The 14,569-nt window shown below is 34.8% G+C and overlaps 1 protein-coding gene across 5 annotated transcripts in view; it reads left to right on the top strand.

Annotated features, from left to right (window-relative positions):
* The window catches only part of LOC136025188 (basic helix-loop-helix ARNT-like protein 1), a 353,837-nt gene extending 347,629 nt beyond the window's left edge, over window positions 1-6,208 (top strand). For all 5 annotated transcript variants that reach the window (XM_065700994.1, XM_065701018.1, XM_065701002.1 and 2 more), the window contains one exon: window positions 1,092-6,208. In XM_065700994.1, coding sequence (XP_065557066.1) covers window positions 1,092-1,394 — 303 coding nt within the window. In that variant the 3' untranslated portion in view covers window positions 1,395-6,208. The remainder of the gene's footprint in view (window positions 1-1,091) is intronic.
* The last annotated feature ends 8,361 nt before the right edge of the window (window positions 6,209-14,569 follow it).

Here is a 14,569-nt window from a genome sequence, read left to right as displayed (position 1 = left end):
AAAATCCGAGCCTTTTCCCTTGTGTAAAATATCACACAATTAATTTTTTTCTGTCTTCACCATCATTTTCACCATTTATGTTTCACCATTGTCTTTATTAAAATAAATTAAAGATTATATCTCAAAGATTGATTGTCACGTACTCTTTTGCTCACAGTAAATGTTGTTTCATTTAAGTCCCGATCTGCAGAAATCTGTGGTCAATTTCCTGATTTTTCATCGTGTACATCTGAATAGTTTTTCTATTCGGGGGGGGGGGGATCTCTGCTTAATCTGCAGAAATCTCTGGTCAATTTCCTGATTTTTCATCTTGTATATCCGAACAGTTTTTCTGTTCGGGGAGTCTCTGGTTTAATCTACAGAAATCTGTGGTCAATTTCCTGATTTTTTATCTTGTAGACCTACATCCGGACAGTTTTTCAGTGGTTCTCGTCCTCATCAGTGAAAATTAGGCTATGGCAATATCATAGGCATGACAAAGATTTTTTTAGTTCATTGGTATCCCTAAAGAGGTGGGTTCCACCCAAAAAGAATGCAGGTTTTGTATTGCGTTTCTATTATTCTAAGACTCTTGGAGATAATCGTTCTGTTTCTATTGTTCCAAGCTTTGGAGACAATCTTTCTTACTTTGTGCACCCTAAATTCACCCTAAAAAGGTGCATTCTGCTCACAAAAATTTAAGTCTATATTGTGTTTCTAATATTCTAAGGCTCTTGGAGATAATCGTTCTGTTTCTATTGTTTCTAGGCTTTTGGAGACAATCTTTCTTACTTTGTGCACCCTAAATTCACCCTAAAAAGGTGCATTCTGCTCACAAAAATTTAAGTCTATATTGTGTTTCTAATATTCTAAGGCTTTTGGAGACAATCTTTCTTACTTTATGCACCCTAAATTCACCCTAAAAAGGTGCATTCTGCTCACAAGTTAATATTGTGTTTCTATTATTCTAAGGCTTTGGAAAGGAATCGTTATTACTATGTTGAAACTGTTTCTGTTAATATGTAGTTAAGGTGTTCAAACAAATTTATGGAATATCTATTTTACAAATAAAGGCTAAGTTTATTTTTACGAATAAATTCATTTTCTTTCAGGTCAATTACATTTGTCCATCAAATGTTACTATTTCTCAGGCAGTACCCGAGTCCACATTACAATATTCCAATCAAAGAGAACCGTCGTCTCCTGACTCAGGTATCAGCGGCAGTGGCAGTGACTCTGAACGTTATGCTGCCACTGAAATTAACCCTGGAGCATCAGTGTTTCACAGTCTTTCTAATAATAATGCTAGTGAAAGGGTGAATATTTGGTCTACGTGTGGCGACAGTGATTTACGACTAGCTCCTCGTAAAGAAAAATCACAGGCTCATAGACTGCCGTATAGCAGGTGTAAATGACGATATCTTATTGTGATTTCGTGTAGAAGCTCATTTTTGGCCTAAATGTTCCAAGAATCACTTTGAAATTGATTTATTCCAGGTTGTTATCTACTTTTTTCCTAAGATTTTCTATTGAAGTATAAGTTTGGAATGTGTATATTATAAAAAAAAAGTTAAATTTCCTTTGTGTCTTTCTTGTATTATTACGCTGTGCACCACCAGGTGCGCGAAAGGTTGTACAAAAGGTAATTTGACATTTATTGTCAAACCGAGATTGTCAAACACTCCTTGATCGAACCCATTTTTTTTTAACGAGATAGAGATACTTTTTTTTATTAACAGTTCATTGTGATGACACCCAAAATATAAGTAACCGAAACAAAGAAAATTTTAATAATAATATATTTATCAAAAGAAATGAAGCTTAAAGATCGGTATCATAAATTATTTGCATTTACAAAAAGTTTTAAAAAAAAATGGTAAAGAAAACGGCATTGGCCTTTACAGTCCCTACCTGCCGTGCTGATTTCCGTTTCATAGCCCTTCAGCCAGGAAGTTCAATGGGGGGCTGGGGACCAACCACCCTGTGCTTTCGCACACCTTCCTGTCTACCTTCCCCAGATAACTCCAGGCTATGAGTCACGCCACTCATATCCAAGCTGAGCTTACAGTCTCGTATTCAAACCCTCACCCTCTCAGACAAAGGATCCTAAATCCCGCGTATCAATCCACTCGGACAGCGTTTGCATTTGTAATTTTGTATAATATAAAGAAGGGAATGCCCACAAAAGGGAGAAGTCGTGATGAAAATACCCCAATCCGATTCAGCATATAACCCAACAGAAGAGGTTTCAAACCCATGCCTATACAACTTCGAAACTTCGTATTATTTTTGGAAAGAATGGTGACGGATGGGTATTTATTATTTGTTTATCTTATTGTTTGGGTTTTTCTTGCCAGCGCTCATCACACCGAGCTCTCTGGTCGTAGAAAACAGGGAGAGGTATCTTTTTAACATTGAATGTTCTAGTCCCCTCTTTCAAGTAACAAAAGAGATCTCGCGAAAAGGCGTTTTCTGCCTTTTTGTGTCACAAAACAATAATTTTGCCCCAAAGAGGGCCAAAATGCTATCGTATTGATATTTTAAGATAGCTAATCGATTTAGACCTATGAAAATGTTATCCATTTAGCCTACTAGTTTCGTAGGCCATAATATTCCCAATGGGGATTGAAGTCTAAAAAGTTAATTTGGAGGCTAAAGTTTTCGTAGCTGTAGTAGGAGAGGATCTTCAGATAAAGTAAGGAGGAAAAGACAATTTAATTTTCATTTCGAGGAATTTTCATTCTTCTGCTTCAATATTGTTTCTACGGGATGACATATCCCTTTTCATTGCGGAAATATTTTAAGTTTAACACCAAAGATTACTTTCCTATATTTCTGTATATTTATCTTCATAGAAGGGAAGAAATCAGGAGCGCTCGCCTAAAATATGTTTTATCCAGAGAACCTCCCTTAGAAAAACGGAAATATTGACACTGAATTTAATTTTGATATTTCACAACACCACCAGCCCCTTCCTCCCCCCCCCCCGTCTCCCAAAAATACTGCAAGAGAGGAATTTTCTTCGGGGATTGTTATTACTCTCGAAGTTTTGTTACAAAAAATTAAACAGCCGGTCATTTAGACAGATTGCAGACAGAGGTCAGAGGGGATTGCAGGCTTTCTAACATTTACGAGAATCCTAGATCAAACAGGTCGTGGTAACGAACTGTAAGTAAAAAGTGAACTTGTAAATAGAAGCTAAAGCTGTGAAATAATCATTTTGATTGCAATAATTGTTTGATCACAGTCTACTTTTTACGCTGATTCAGAATTTGCTGAAAATTACCAAGTATAATCATTAGTTTATTATCCCATAAATTGTTGTTAAGAAGTGCTATCTTCTTGTTTGGTCCCACTTCTGTAAGATCTTATAATTCACTTGAGATCCGCTGTTACTACCTTGGTCTTTTTACCCCCAAGGTTTCTTTAGGGACTTCACTTTAGGTTTGCCTTTTTGCACTTCATTCTACTCCTGGGTTTTGAGCGTCTTGAACCCGAGGGCTACACACCTATTTGCGAGTTTCATTGAAAACTTTCACGGGTTAAATCATCATCATTAATTTTTTGGAACTGTAAGACTGACATCTCAGTATCGTCACCTTTCTAGGAGCATCACTGTGGACAACATTGAGTTCATCATTGAATGCCGTGGCTTCAGTTGCTTCCTTCTGCTCAACCGTGGCTCCATTTGTTAGTGCAAAGCATTAAGTTAGGATGACTTTGACATGTTCTCCGTGGAGCATGACTGTTATAATACGGTGGCTTGCGGGTTTCCAGTCAACCAGTGATTTTGCAACAGACTTTGAGATGATGACAGGTAGGCTACTCCAGCCTCATGTCGTGACATATGGCTGCTGAATACGATAGTCCTTTCATCACCAAGCGGTTACCTTCTATTGCCCTTTCATCGCATTTAGGACGATGCCACAATGTCTAGAAAAGCTTTTGGTGCCGGGCGGGTGCCTCTTTCTAGTTGGGTTTGTGCCGGGATTTTGTCTGCGGTGTGGGTCAATCCTTAAACTCTTTATCTTGATTTGTTGGCCTAAAAAAGACAAAAGAAATCGTTGCCCAAGGAAAACAAAACCTCTCAAGTCCAAAATAGAAGTTAACGTTCAGGCAATAACTTTTTAAGGGGATAAAAAGTCGGTGCTTCTTCCAACAGCTAAAGATTTTGGAGGTTCTTAAGGGTAACTGAGGCAAAATAATTGATACCCATTACTACTACTACTAGCCACTCACCGCTGCACCTAGCCGCCTGAGGCCAACACAGTTACACACGCTCCTCCTCCATCCCAATCCATTCAAAGCCTCCCTCTTTTCACCCTTCCGGAGAGTTCCCATTTCCTTTAAATCCTTCCTTATGACATCTTGAAGGACATCAACGGAAAGCCGCGGATGACTTGCTTTCCGTCTAGCTCTAGACGGTTGGCCGAAGAGGACAATCTGTCATCCTTCATCTGCATAACTTGCCCTAGCCATATCAATCTTTCTCTTATTATAGCCCTAGAAAGCGGGATTGAACCACACTTTTCGTACACCCTACTGTTTGAAATATGGTCATTCAGTCGGGTACCCAGAACAGTCCGTAGGCAATTTCTCGGGAAAACATCTAGCAAATTTTCATTCGCTTTTCTGAGAGCCCATGCTCCAGAGCCATATTTTACGACTGTCATCACTGTAGCTTCTAATATTCTAATCTTGGTCTGCAAACTTATCTTCCTGTTCATCCAAAAACGTTTTGACTGTGAAAAAAAAACCTGAGCCTTGGCTATTCTACTTTTAACATCTTTACTGCTTCCACTCTCTTTACTAATAAATCTACCAAGGTAATACTACCGGCCGGTAAAAATATACTTTCTACGTTTGATGAAGATCAATACAGCCTGCTGAAATCTAAGAAATATATGAAATTGCACAATGCAGCTGTCTGTTTTGGGAGTTTTTACTTCTATATAAACAGTGCTGCCATGTAATTTTTGATTACCCCACGATAGAGGTCATCAGTTCAAAAACTATCGAATAATTATGGCAAATGTACACAATATTCCCGAACATCCAATAATGATTTTCAACAAACACATATAAGTGTTGTCACGTTACACTCAAATGAATATGGATTTAATTCCTGGCTTCCCTTTTTTGGTAAGAGCACATATATGAATGACTATAGGGTGAAGCTTGTAGTTTTCGCCCTGAGGGGGTAAGATCTCCCCACTTGCTGTGAGGAGCTTTAATAGCTTTTTTTATGATAATTCTAGTTTGTTTTCAGAAAAAATGCTGAATAAGCTTTTTTTTTCTCAGAGCTTCCTTAAGCAAACATTAACTTTAACATAAACTGTGAGAATGCAGAGGGTGGTAGTAGGCTATTATATTGGCTAAATATTGGTCAAATAGTGTAGGTAACTTACAAGAGCGGAAACTGGTACTAGTATCGACAAAACACTAACACCATCTACCGCTTGTCGCCTCTTGGAAATGTTTTGTGTTTTAATATGGGAAAATTAACTTAATCTGCAGAATCAGTGTTGTGGGAAATTTTCCTTAACATATGTATGAAGAGATCAGTGAAATTCAAAAGACAAAGAAAAACCTATAAAAACAAGTCAAAATTAAGTTTATCAGCGGTGGGATGATACCCACTATGGCCGGTAAAGCATACCGGTAAAGACTCCATTACTTTACAATATTTGTCTGTCATAACCTATAGCTACGACCTTTTAGTTACGTCATCTGGGATGAAAGATAGAGCTCTAAAATTGTGCACACATATTGGTCAAGAAAGAAGATTTAGGGTAGTTCTCAAGGGACCTCCATCCCCACCCCCTCCACTTCCCAATACTCAGTCCAGAATACTTACAAATTGTGTGTACAAAAGAAATGTATTTCTTAAAAAAAACGGAACAAGCTCAAAATCCAGTGCAATCCTGTCCCTCCCCCCTCCTATATTTCAAAGGAACTCTTGGCTCCTTTTACAATAAGCATCAGATAATCGACTATTTTTAAGTAATACTGAGCATGATTTTTTTTTTTTATGTAAAGTGTTTTTTACTAAACATACTATTTGTCTTAGTAAATACGTATTTTGCTCAAAGTTGTTTTCTCTTTAACGGAAACATGTTATAATAGTGTGTAGTTTAGCTATATTTCTACTTGTTGCACTTTTACTGAATCTTTACTTGATTTTGCTTAATATTTAAAATTATTTTTGAAATACAATTTATTTCAAGTATTATTAACTACAGTTTCCTCGAGTATTTTAACTTAAGCGACAGTAGAGTCATATCAAATGGAAGAAGATAGACTATTTTTCTATAAGTTCATATTAATATTAGGCTTAAATTTATTTAAGTTGCATCTGTGACGTATTTTTGTAAGCCTATTACTTTATGCCTTGTTTTAAGGGACACAAATAGAACCACCTTTTGTTAGTTAAACATGATTGGTGATTTCTCTAATAAAATTTAGGCCAATAAAAGGCCAAGAAGTTTTTAAGTCACGCGATTTTTCCAATAAGTTTCTCTATTTCTCAGTGGTTAGATTGTTACATTTTGTTATTTTTTTAAATGAATTTGATTTTCTCTTGTTATATAAAAATATTTCTGAAGTTAATGGAACGGAATGGGCTTCATATCCTTTATAATAGTGATTTTACATTGGTTCTCATAAGTGGTTTACATAAGGCTTGTAAGACTGTAAACTTGCTTATAACTATTGGATTATTTTTACCTGAACTATCAAAATATTTGTATTATTATATATAATATTTAAATATAATATATTTAATTATTATTTAACTGGTTATTAATTAATTAATATATATTTAATTTTTATTTACAGTTATTTAATATTATATGTTTGAATATTATTTAAATATTTTATTATGAAATATCAAATATTTTTACCTTGCGTATATCGACCATATTACATTCTATTTTTTGGGGGGGGGGGTATCTGAAATTCTAACCTAAAATAGATTGTTGCATAAAAATGTGAAATTATTTATGTAGAAGGTGTTTCTTGCTTCGGAAGCTGTAATAAACAAATATTTGTTTACAAATTTTTGCAAATATTTATAAACAAATAAAAATAAAAAATACAAATATATGGTAAATAAACATATTTGCAAATAAAAAGGACCTTGGTAGAAATTACGATTATTAGAATATTCGCTTCCTACGTAAAACAAAAAGCTTAAAATTTACGGTAATAGCTATGAATAATACACATTAAGGTTTCTTTAGAAAACAAGTCACATCAAATTGCCAATGTATATCACATGATCAATATGAAAAATTCAGTGTAAATTAATAAAATCTAATTTACACCTCAGATAGTTAATAGAAAATACAAATTTAATATGTTAAACATTTAAGTTATATAAATGTATAAGCCACTCCTTCAAAAAAAGAGCCATACTCATCTGAATTTGTTTCTTGTTTCATGTTATAGCTCATTTTTTCTATGATTTTTTGATCCGTGTTTTTTTTTTTTTTTTTTTTGCCTGCTATTACGAAGAACTGCATAACTAAATATGGAGTTGTTTTTATTAAGTATTACATTCTCTGTTCATCCTAAATTCTTAAGATACTTATGTCCTTATGAATTTTCATTTAATCAATTCAGACCACTATACCTCATTTTTCACTGTCCTTGGTACTTCAAGAACGCTGGACTCTTATTGTTTCATGAAACCAAGAAATGATTTAAAATTGCAATTAAAAGTTAAATATTCATCCCCATATGATTTTCCTTTCTTTTTTTTGTCACTTATTTTTAAATGATTCTTTTGAAAACTTGAAAAATAATCACGTGAAATTCTCAGGTGAGCAAATTATCAAGCGAGTATAATCTTTTTGCAACCCTACCCTCCTCCAAGGAATTTGTGCAGAAACCTTAATTGTTGTGCCTATCTTGGAAATAGTAATAAAAATTTGTCTGTTGTGTTTCATTTCTTCACGTTTACTTCCCTCCCCCGGGAGGGAGAGTAAATGTGAAGTTTATAGACCTTTTCAGGGAGATTCTTTGGCCTTGGGGTGGGAGTGGGTCGGGGGAGGGGTTACGTGGAAGGATCTTTCCATGGAGGAATTTATCATGAGGGAAGAGAATTTTCACGAAGGGGGCACAGGACTTTCTAGCATCATTAAAAAAAAAACAATGAGAAAATAAATTAATAAGTATATACAGCTGGAAGTAAGTAGCAGCATTAAAACCTAAAACGAACAGAAATTATTACGTATATAAAGGGGTTCGTCTCCTCCCTAATACCTCGCTCTTTACGCTAAATATTTTAAGGAATTTCAACTATTTATTCTACGGCCTTTGTGATTCAGGGGCCATTCTTAAAGAATGGGACAAAATTCAAGCTTTAGTGCAATGAGCGAGGTATTGACGAGGGGAGAACCCCCTTTTATACGTAATAGAAATATACAAATATAGAAGTTCCTTACGTAATTTTCGCTCCAGGTATAGGTAAGGGGGTTTTGACTAGTGTGGTATTAATCAGTTTACCCTCCAGTGTGACCTTTGGAGAATTTCTGGGAGGCTCCTGAAGATTTCACTAAATAAAGAATGACCTGTGCATGATTCTGCAATGCCAGAAGCAGGTTGCTCAACTATCTATTTTATTAAATTAAATTGGCTAAAATGTAGCAAGCAGATAAACTGTGTAAGACTTTCTAAAGAGCTCCTAATTTGCCAAAAGGTTCTCATATATTTTTGAAGGTCCTAAGATTTGGTAGGTTTTCAATTTTTAATCCGATTCTCCTCAAAAATGTAATATATTTGAAAAAAACACTAGCCAATTATATACACAAAATTTACTTCAATGTTGGTAAATGTTGTATTTAAATGTTTACTTTGATTAGCTTTTAAGTTCATTACTGAAACTAGAAATACAGCAATCCAATTTATCGTTATTATAACACACAACTCTATTGGCTACACCATAATTTTATTAGAATATGGGTCAGACATAAACTCTTCAATATTAATATTCCTTAATACATAAGTTTCAAGTGAAAGCATTCAATGGGCAAAACATTCAATGAGACAATGCACATTTAAGGAAGAAACAATAGACTTTTTTATACAAATAATTAAAGTATGATATTTCAGCTTCACATCTGGAAAGTCTTCATTAATGAGGGGTAAAAGCAAGGAAAAATAGAGGAAACCTGAAAGTCACCCCCTTCCCCCAAAGATATTTTTCAAATTCTAAGGAGGGACAAAGAAATGGCTTTGTGCATATGACAGAGGTAGGTCTCAATTTTAATCTTATATCAGTAATATTAACAAGCCCAGAAAAAAATCACCTTTCTTGCGATGCCCCCTCCCTGTCCTACCTTTGGGAAATTATAACCGCTAATGAAGGTAGGGTATCTTTTTGTTTTCTAAACCTGGAGACAAATTAACGTATCATAAGTTCATGACACCAACCTTCAGTACTGCGAATCTCTGTATTTATATAGTTGTTAAACTGCAACTTCGAGTGAAATCGCCGTTAAGATATGAATTTATCATTGATCTTAGATAATTCTTCATTAGGACAAAGTTCAAAAAACTTCAAGTGATGAGAGACAAAACCAGAGAAACCGAAATATACAAAATTTAACCTCGTATTTCTTAGTTCTTAATGCAATCAATTTAAAATAAAAAATTTCGCCAAGGATAAAGCTCCTAAAAATGAATTAAAGAGTGATATTATTTTTAGTTTAAGCAAAAATAAGGTCAAGCTTAAAACAAATAGAAATTGGAATTCATTAATGAATTAAAATTAAACAAACAACAATTAAAATGTAATCAATTTCTTAAAACGAACAGAAATTACCGCAAATAAAAGTGGAGTCACCTCTTCGAAACCTTTAAAGTTTAGAGCTTGAACTTTATAAGAATGTCGAATAGTTTTTTTTCTTTCTTTTTTTTTGTAATAATTCACAAGTTCATTTTCTTTTATTCAATAAATATTTAAAAAAAACTACCATCCAAAGAAATCCCAAAGGGCCCGGAGACCCGTTAGCTAGGACAAAAAAAATAAAACTACATATTAATCATTTGCAGGTTACTGAACTAGGCCTAGACAAAAATAAATAAGAATTACTGCTCATAGGAATGCTCACATGAGGACAACCGATCTCCACATAACCTAACACCAACAACAAATCATGCTCTATCATCCACATAAAGAACCAACACTAAAACAAACCAAGAAAAATGCAATTTAAAACGTGTTTTTTTTTTAAAGGAACTTCGAAACCCAACAGGAATAGAGTTCCAGACATGTCCCACAGCAACGGCAATTTACTGTCTGGATATTCATTTTATCTTTGATTCAATATAATTCATAGGTATAGAAAGTTGATGCCAAAATAGAATCTTGAACTGAACACTGGTAAATAATGAATGTTTCTTTTTTTAAGTAATTTTCAATGGCTGACTCGTAAATGATTCAACAAACTGAGTTTCTATACATTTGAAAGAAATGCATTTAAAAGGAAGAAAGTAGGGATGAAATTTACTGGACATCAGACAAATAAAACTAAACTTTGATTCGGAAATATCAAATAGGGAGGCCTGTGCCCCCCCCCCTCCCGCCGCTCTGATTTCCGAAAATGTTTTTGGGGTAGTTCATTGAAAAATACTTTTATTTTTTTAGGATTATCATTGAAACAGTGAAAAAAAAACGAAAAATGGGTACCTCCCTAGATATTGAAAAATAAATTTGCCCTCCCCCCTAAATTTTCGCACCATTGGCTTAAAGAAAACTGCTAGAAGTTAACCAATCATGCGTCCTGCAGCTAATTTAATTACTGCAAAAACGTAAAATGTTTAATATATGAACAAAGTCACCATAATTTGGCTTATTATGTTCCTATTTTGTCTTAGTTTAACGTCCTCATCTGAAGTACTAATGGATTTAGTTTTGACAAGATAAAAAATTGTCGAAATATCCACTAACTTATTTTCTCGGAACTGCTATAGTACAGTGCTAATGTCATTTTATTTCGTCATCTGCTATCGGAAAAGAAATCTTAAGAGATGGCGTTAATTTTACTGCTTTGAATCATTAAAAAAAAGATAAATTATCATGACGTAAATTTGTACCAACCTTTTCTGAAAAAAAAACTTTGAGAAATGACAAGTTTTAGGTTTCCAAATGACCTTGTAAAAAATGCCTAACAAACTCTAGTAAGCTTTGGTAGAACAATGATGAATATAATAATAACTGCTACACTTTGCTAAGCCTCTAGTACTCTAGTGAATCACTATGGCGCAGTATATTAAAATATTTGGATCCAGTGAGCATTAGAAACCGACATTTCACTAACTAACCACTTTAAAAGCATTCATTGTGAAAATGGCGACATTCATTCAACGTCTGGCGACGATTTGATATTTTCACAATAACATCCTCACTATTGCTTGCACTTGTCAGCTTACAGACAGGCTGCTTACTACCAGTCTGCTTACTACCTTCTCTGCTTACAGCCGGCTTGTTTTAATACTTTTTTTCTGGCGATAAACGACGCAAGTTTTCTTTGACTATTTTCAGTAATAGTCTTTAAAGAAAAAGAGGTATGAGATCAAGTAGCGACATCTGGAGGTTTTGATTGCAAGCGACAACTACAAGAAGAGGACAGATACCGTGAACCTTATTGGTTCCGTATCTCCTTTGTGGAGATACGGGTATTCCTCCATATCTTCTTATCTCCATATCAATTCACCAGAAATGAATAATTTTCAAACAGTAAGTAAAGCAAACTCAGTATTTTCAGCTGTTTAAGAATGCTTAAAATCTGCTCCAGCCTTAAGAAGATGTGGTTCAAATAGAATTCACGATATCTGTACTCTCCCTGTAGATTATTTGCAGAGGATTCATGGTACCATCAAAGCTGCAACAAACTGATATTTTGGTGTTTATCAGGAGAGCCAATGCAACCATTGAACCTGTATAAATATGAAAGCTTGTTGCTTTTTATCATGGTTCTATACTACCATCAATATCTCAGAAAAGTGAGGGTTCATCCTTGTTTGCCAAACCAATAAATCTTCTTACTTCCAAAGATTTGGTGGTTTCTGGGATCAAGTAAAGAAGCAGAAAACCTTCCATTCTGCAGGTTCGACGGGTCCATTAATCTTGAAAAAAACCACATTCAGCCTAAAAAAAACAATAGCCTAAACCTTCACATTTAGGCAGGTTATACGGAAAAGATTGATCAAAATCAGGCTCAAATGCTTTGGTTGCTTACATCATATTATTATCTTAAATTACCTTAAATCGCATTTACAGCGAGATAAGGTGGACTGCATCCTCCTGTAGAACATCTCGCTGTTGAATTGATGAGGTGACACAATTAGTGGGTGTGATTGGGTGTCTGAACTTTTTCATGTTTTCTGCCGCTTTGTAAGCCAAAAAAAGTTGTTAAGCTTCAGATTCATTCAGTAATGTACGGGAGATTCAAATACCTTAAAATGTGGCACTTTTGTACTCCACATATGGTACTTTTAACTCTTCTGTGTCGTCAGGATTGCATTTTGAAGATTTTTTATATTGCTTCTGCAAAAATCACTAAATCAGTACATAAATTACTAGATTATTGAAGAAAATCAATAAAAATTCATTACTCAATCACTAAAATCTAGTGATTTTTTCTCACCGGGTGGCGACCCTGACCTGAAGCCATCATAATCTCTACAATAGGGTGCTATGATGTTAAAATACGTTTTAGTCATATGTTTAAATACATTGAAACATTATATCTAAATAGGAAAATACAAAAATTACCATTTAAAATCGCTGAAAACAAAGCTTCTGGTAGGACTTGTACCCCCTTTCCCCAAAGAAATTCCCTCGAAGAGCTCATGATGTATCAGTTCACCTTTTCTTTCTCTGTGTTGGTAGAAGTATGAGCGTAATATTTTATGCTACATAGAAAAAGATGGTCACAATAGGAGATTCCCAGGAATCAAGAGGAACTAAATGTCAACTTCCACCTCCCCCTATTCCCCAGAATTCATTTTTTATTTATATAAAGGCTTATATTTTAGGCATCTGGCCCCCCACCTACGAAATGACACACTGTCCCACCTTTATTATAACTTTTGCACAATTGTGATCTTTTCTTCATTCTTTGAATTTGTCTTTGTTCCTCTTTGGCACCTAAATTTTACATTTGGAGAGAATTTTCCGGTGGGATTGTCAAGGGGAGCTCTCCGTTGGAGATTTTCCACGGGAGGGGGAGTGATTTCCTCGGAAGATTTGCCACGGAGGAAGTCTTCTGAGCAGAATTTTAAGTGGGGCGGGAAAACATTCTGGTGGGAATTTTATGGTGAAAAGCCTTACCCCACACAAATGTCCTCCAATCCCACTCCCTAGTAGCTGGTGCTATAAGGCCAGGTGTAAGTTTTTCAACCTCAAACGAATCAACTTGGTTTATGCGGTACTAATACCTCTGTAACAGGGAAGCTATATATAGAACTTTCGGTAATTTTAAACCGATTGGCTGTCTCAGAATTTTAAGTAGATAGCCTTTTCAGTTTTTCTCCCTCTTAGGGGCAAAACTGTTTTCTCTTCTAACGGTTGTCAATACCTCTTAGCACAACATCATGCAGCTCCCTCTAAAATCCCATTTTCAAGTTTCCTGACTTTATTCCAAAAATACTGCAGCTGCACATTATTGATTGTGATAATGTTGATGTGCATCAATTACCTGAGGTCAGGGGTTAGAGTCCTGGTAGATAGACAGATAGATACTTTATTTGATATACTTAAAAATACAAAAAAAAACATTAGCCCCCAACAGAGAGCAGAGATCGTAAGGTTAGGTGTGTAAATAATAGGATATAAGACAAGACAAGATCTTTTATTGACCAAATTACATAATAATTAGTTTTCTAAACTGGACGAAAGGGAACCGGGCTCGATTTTGTCGGCTATAAAACAGAAGTGAGTAAATGCTGAAATAACAAAAAGAAAGAAAAGAAAAAAACATACAAGATAGGAGATAACATAGGAGGCCACCCCAGCCTGAGAACAGCCACAACCAAAATTCATACTAAAATCGATTATTCATCAATCCCAACATCCAGACAAAAAACTATTTTTGAAATATATTTTTTTTTTTTAAATCGGCTTTTGAAACTTGCAGACATTTTACTAAATTAAGTTTATTTGCAATATGAGGAATTTAGTATCTGATTGAGAATCTAGCTTTTTTTGATTTGATTGGAGGAAGGTGATAGTTCTTGGAGGGGACTTGGTGGGCAGGAGAAATGGGAGGCTCAATCATACCCAAATAATTGAAATAATTTGTTGAGGATTGGATATCATAATACCACATTGCTGTAAGTACGTCCTTCAGTTGTTTGAGATTCAGTATATTGAAAAAAATATATGAAATTTGGGTTTCAGAAAGGTTTTCAAGCCTTACTTAAAAATCTGAAGAGGTTGTAGATGAACCATAAATGTGTTGAGATAATTACAGGGCAATAATTAAGATATTATTCGTTAGAGAATGGTATAAAATTCTAAGGATGGAAAAAGGAAACACGTGTTTCAATCTTTAAAGAGAACCTAACTTATGGGCAAGTTTCA

The sequence above is a fragment of the Artemia franciscana genome, chromosome 1 (assembly GCF_032884065.1).
Source record: "Artemia franciscana chromosome 1, ASM3288406v1, whole genome shotgun sequence".
NCBI lineage: Eukaryota > Metazoa > Arthropoda > Branchiopoda > Anostraca > Artemiidae > Artemia > Artemia franciscana.
The sequence above is the reverse complement of the archived record's forward strand: the minus strand, read 5'-3'. Positions and strand labels throughout refer to the sequence as shown.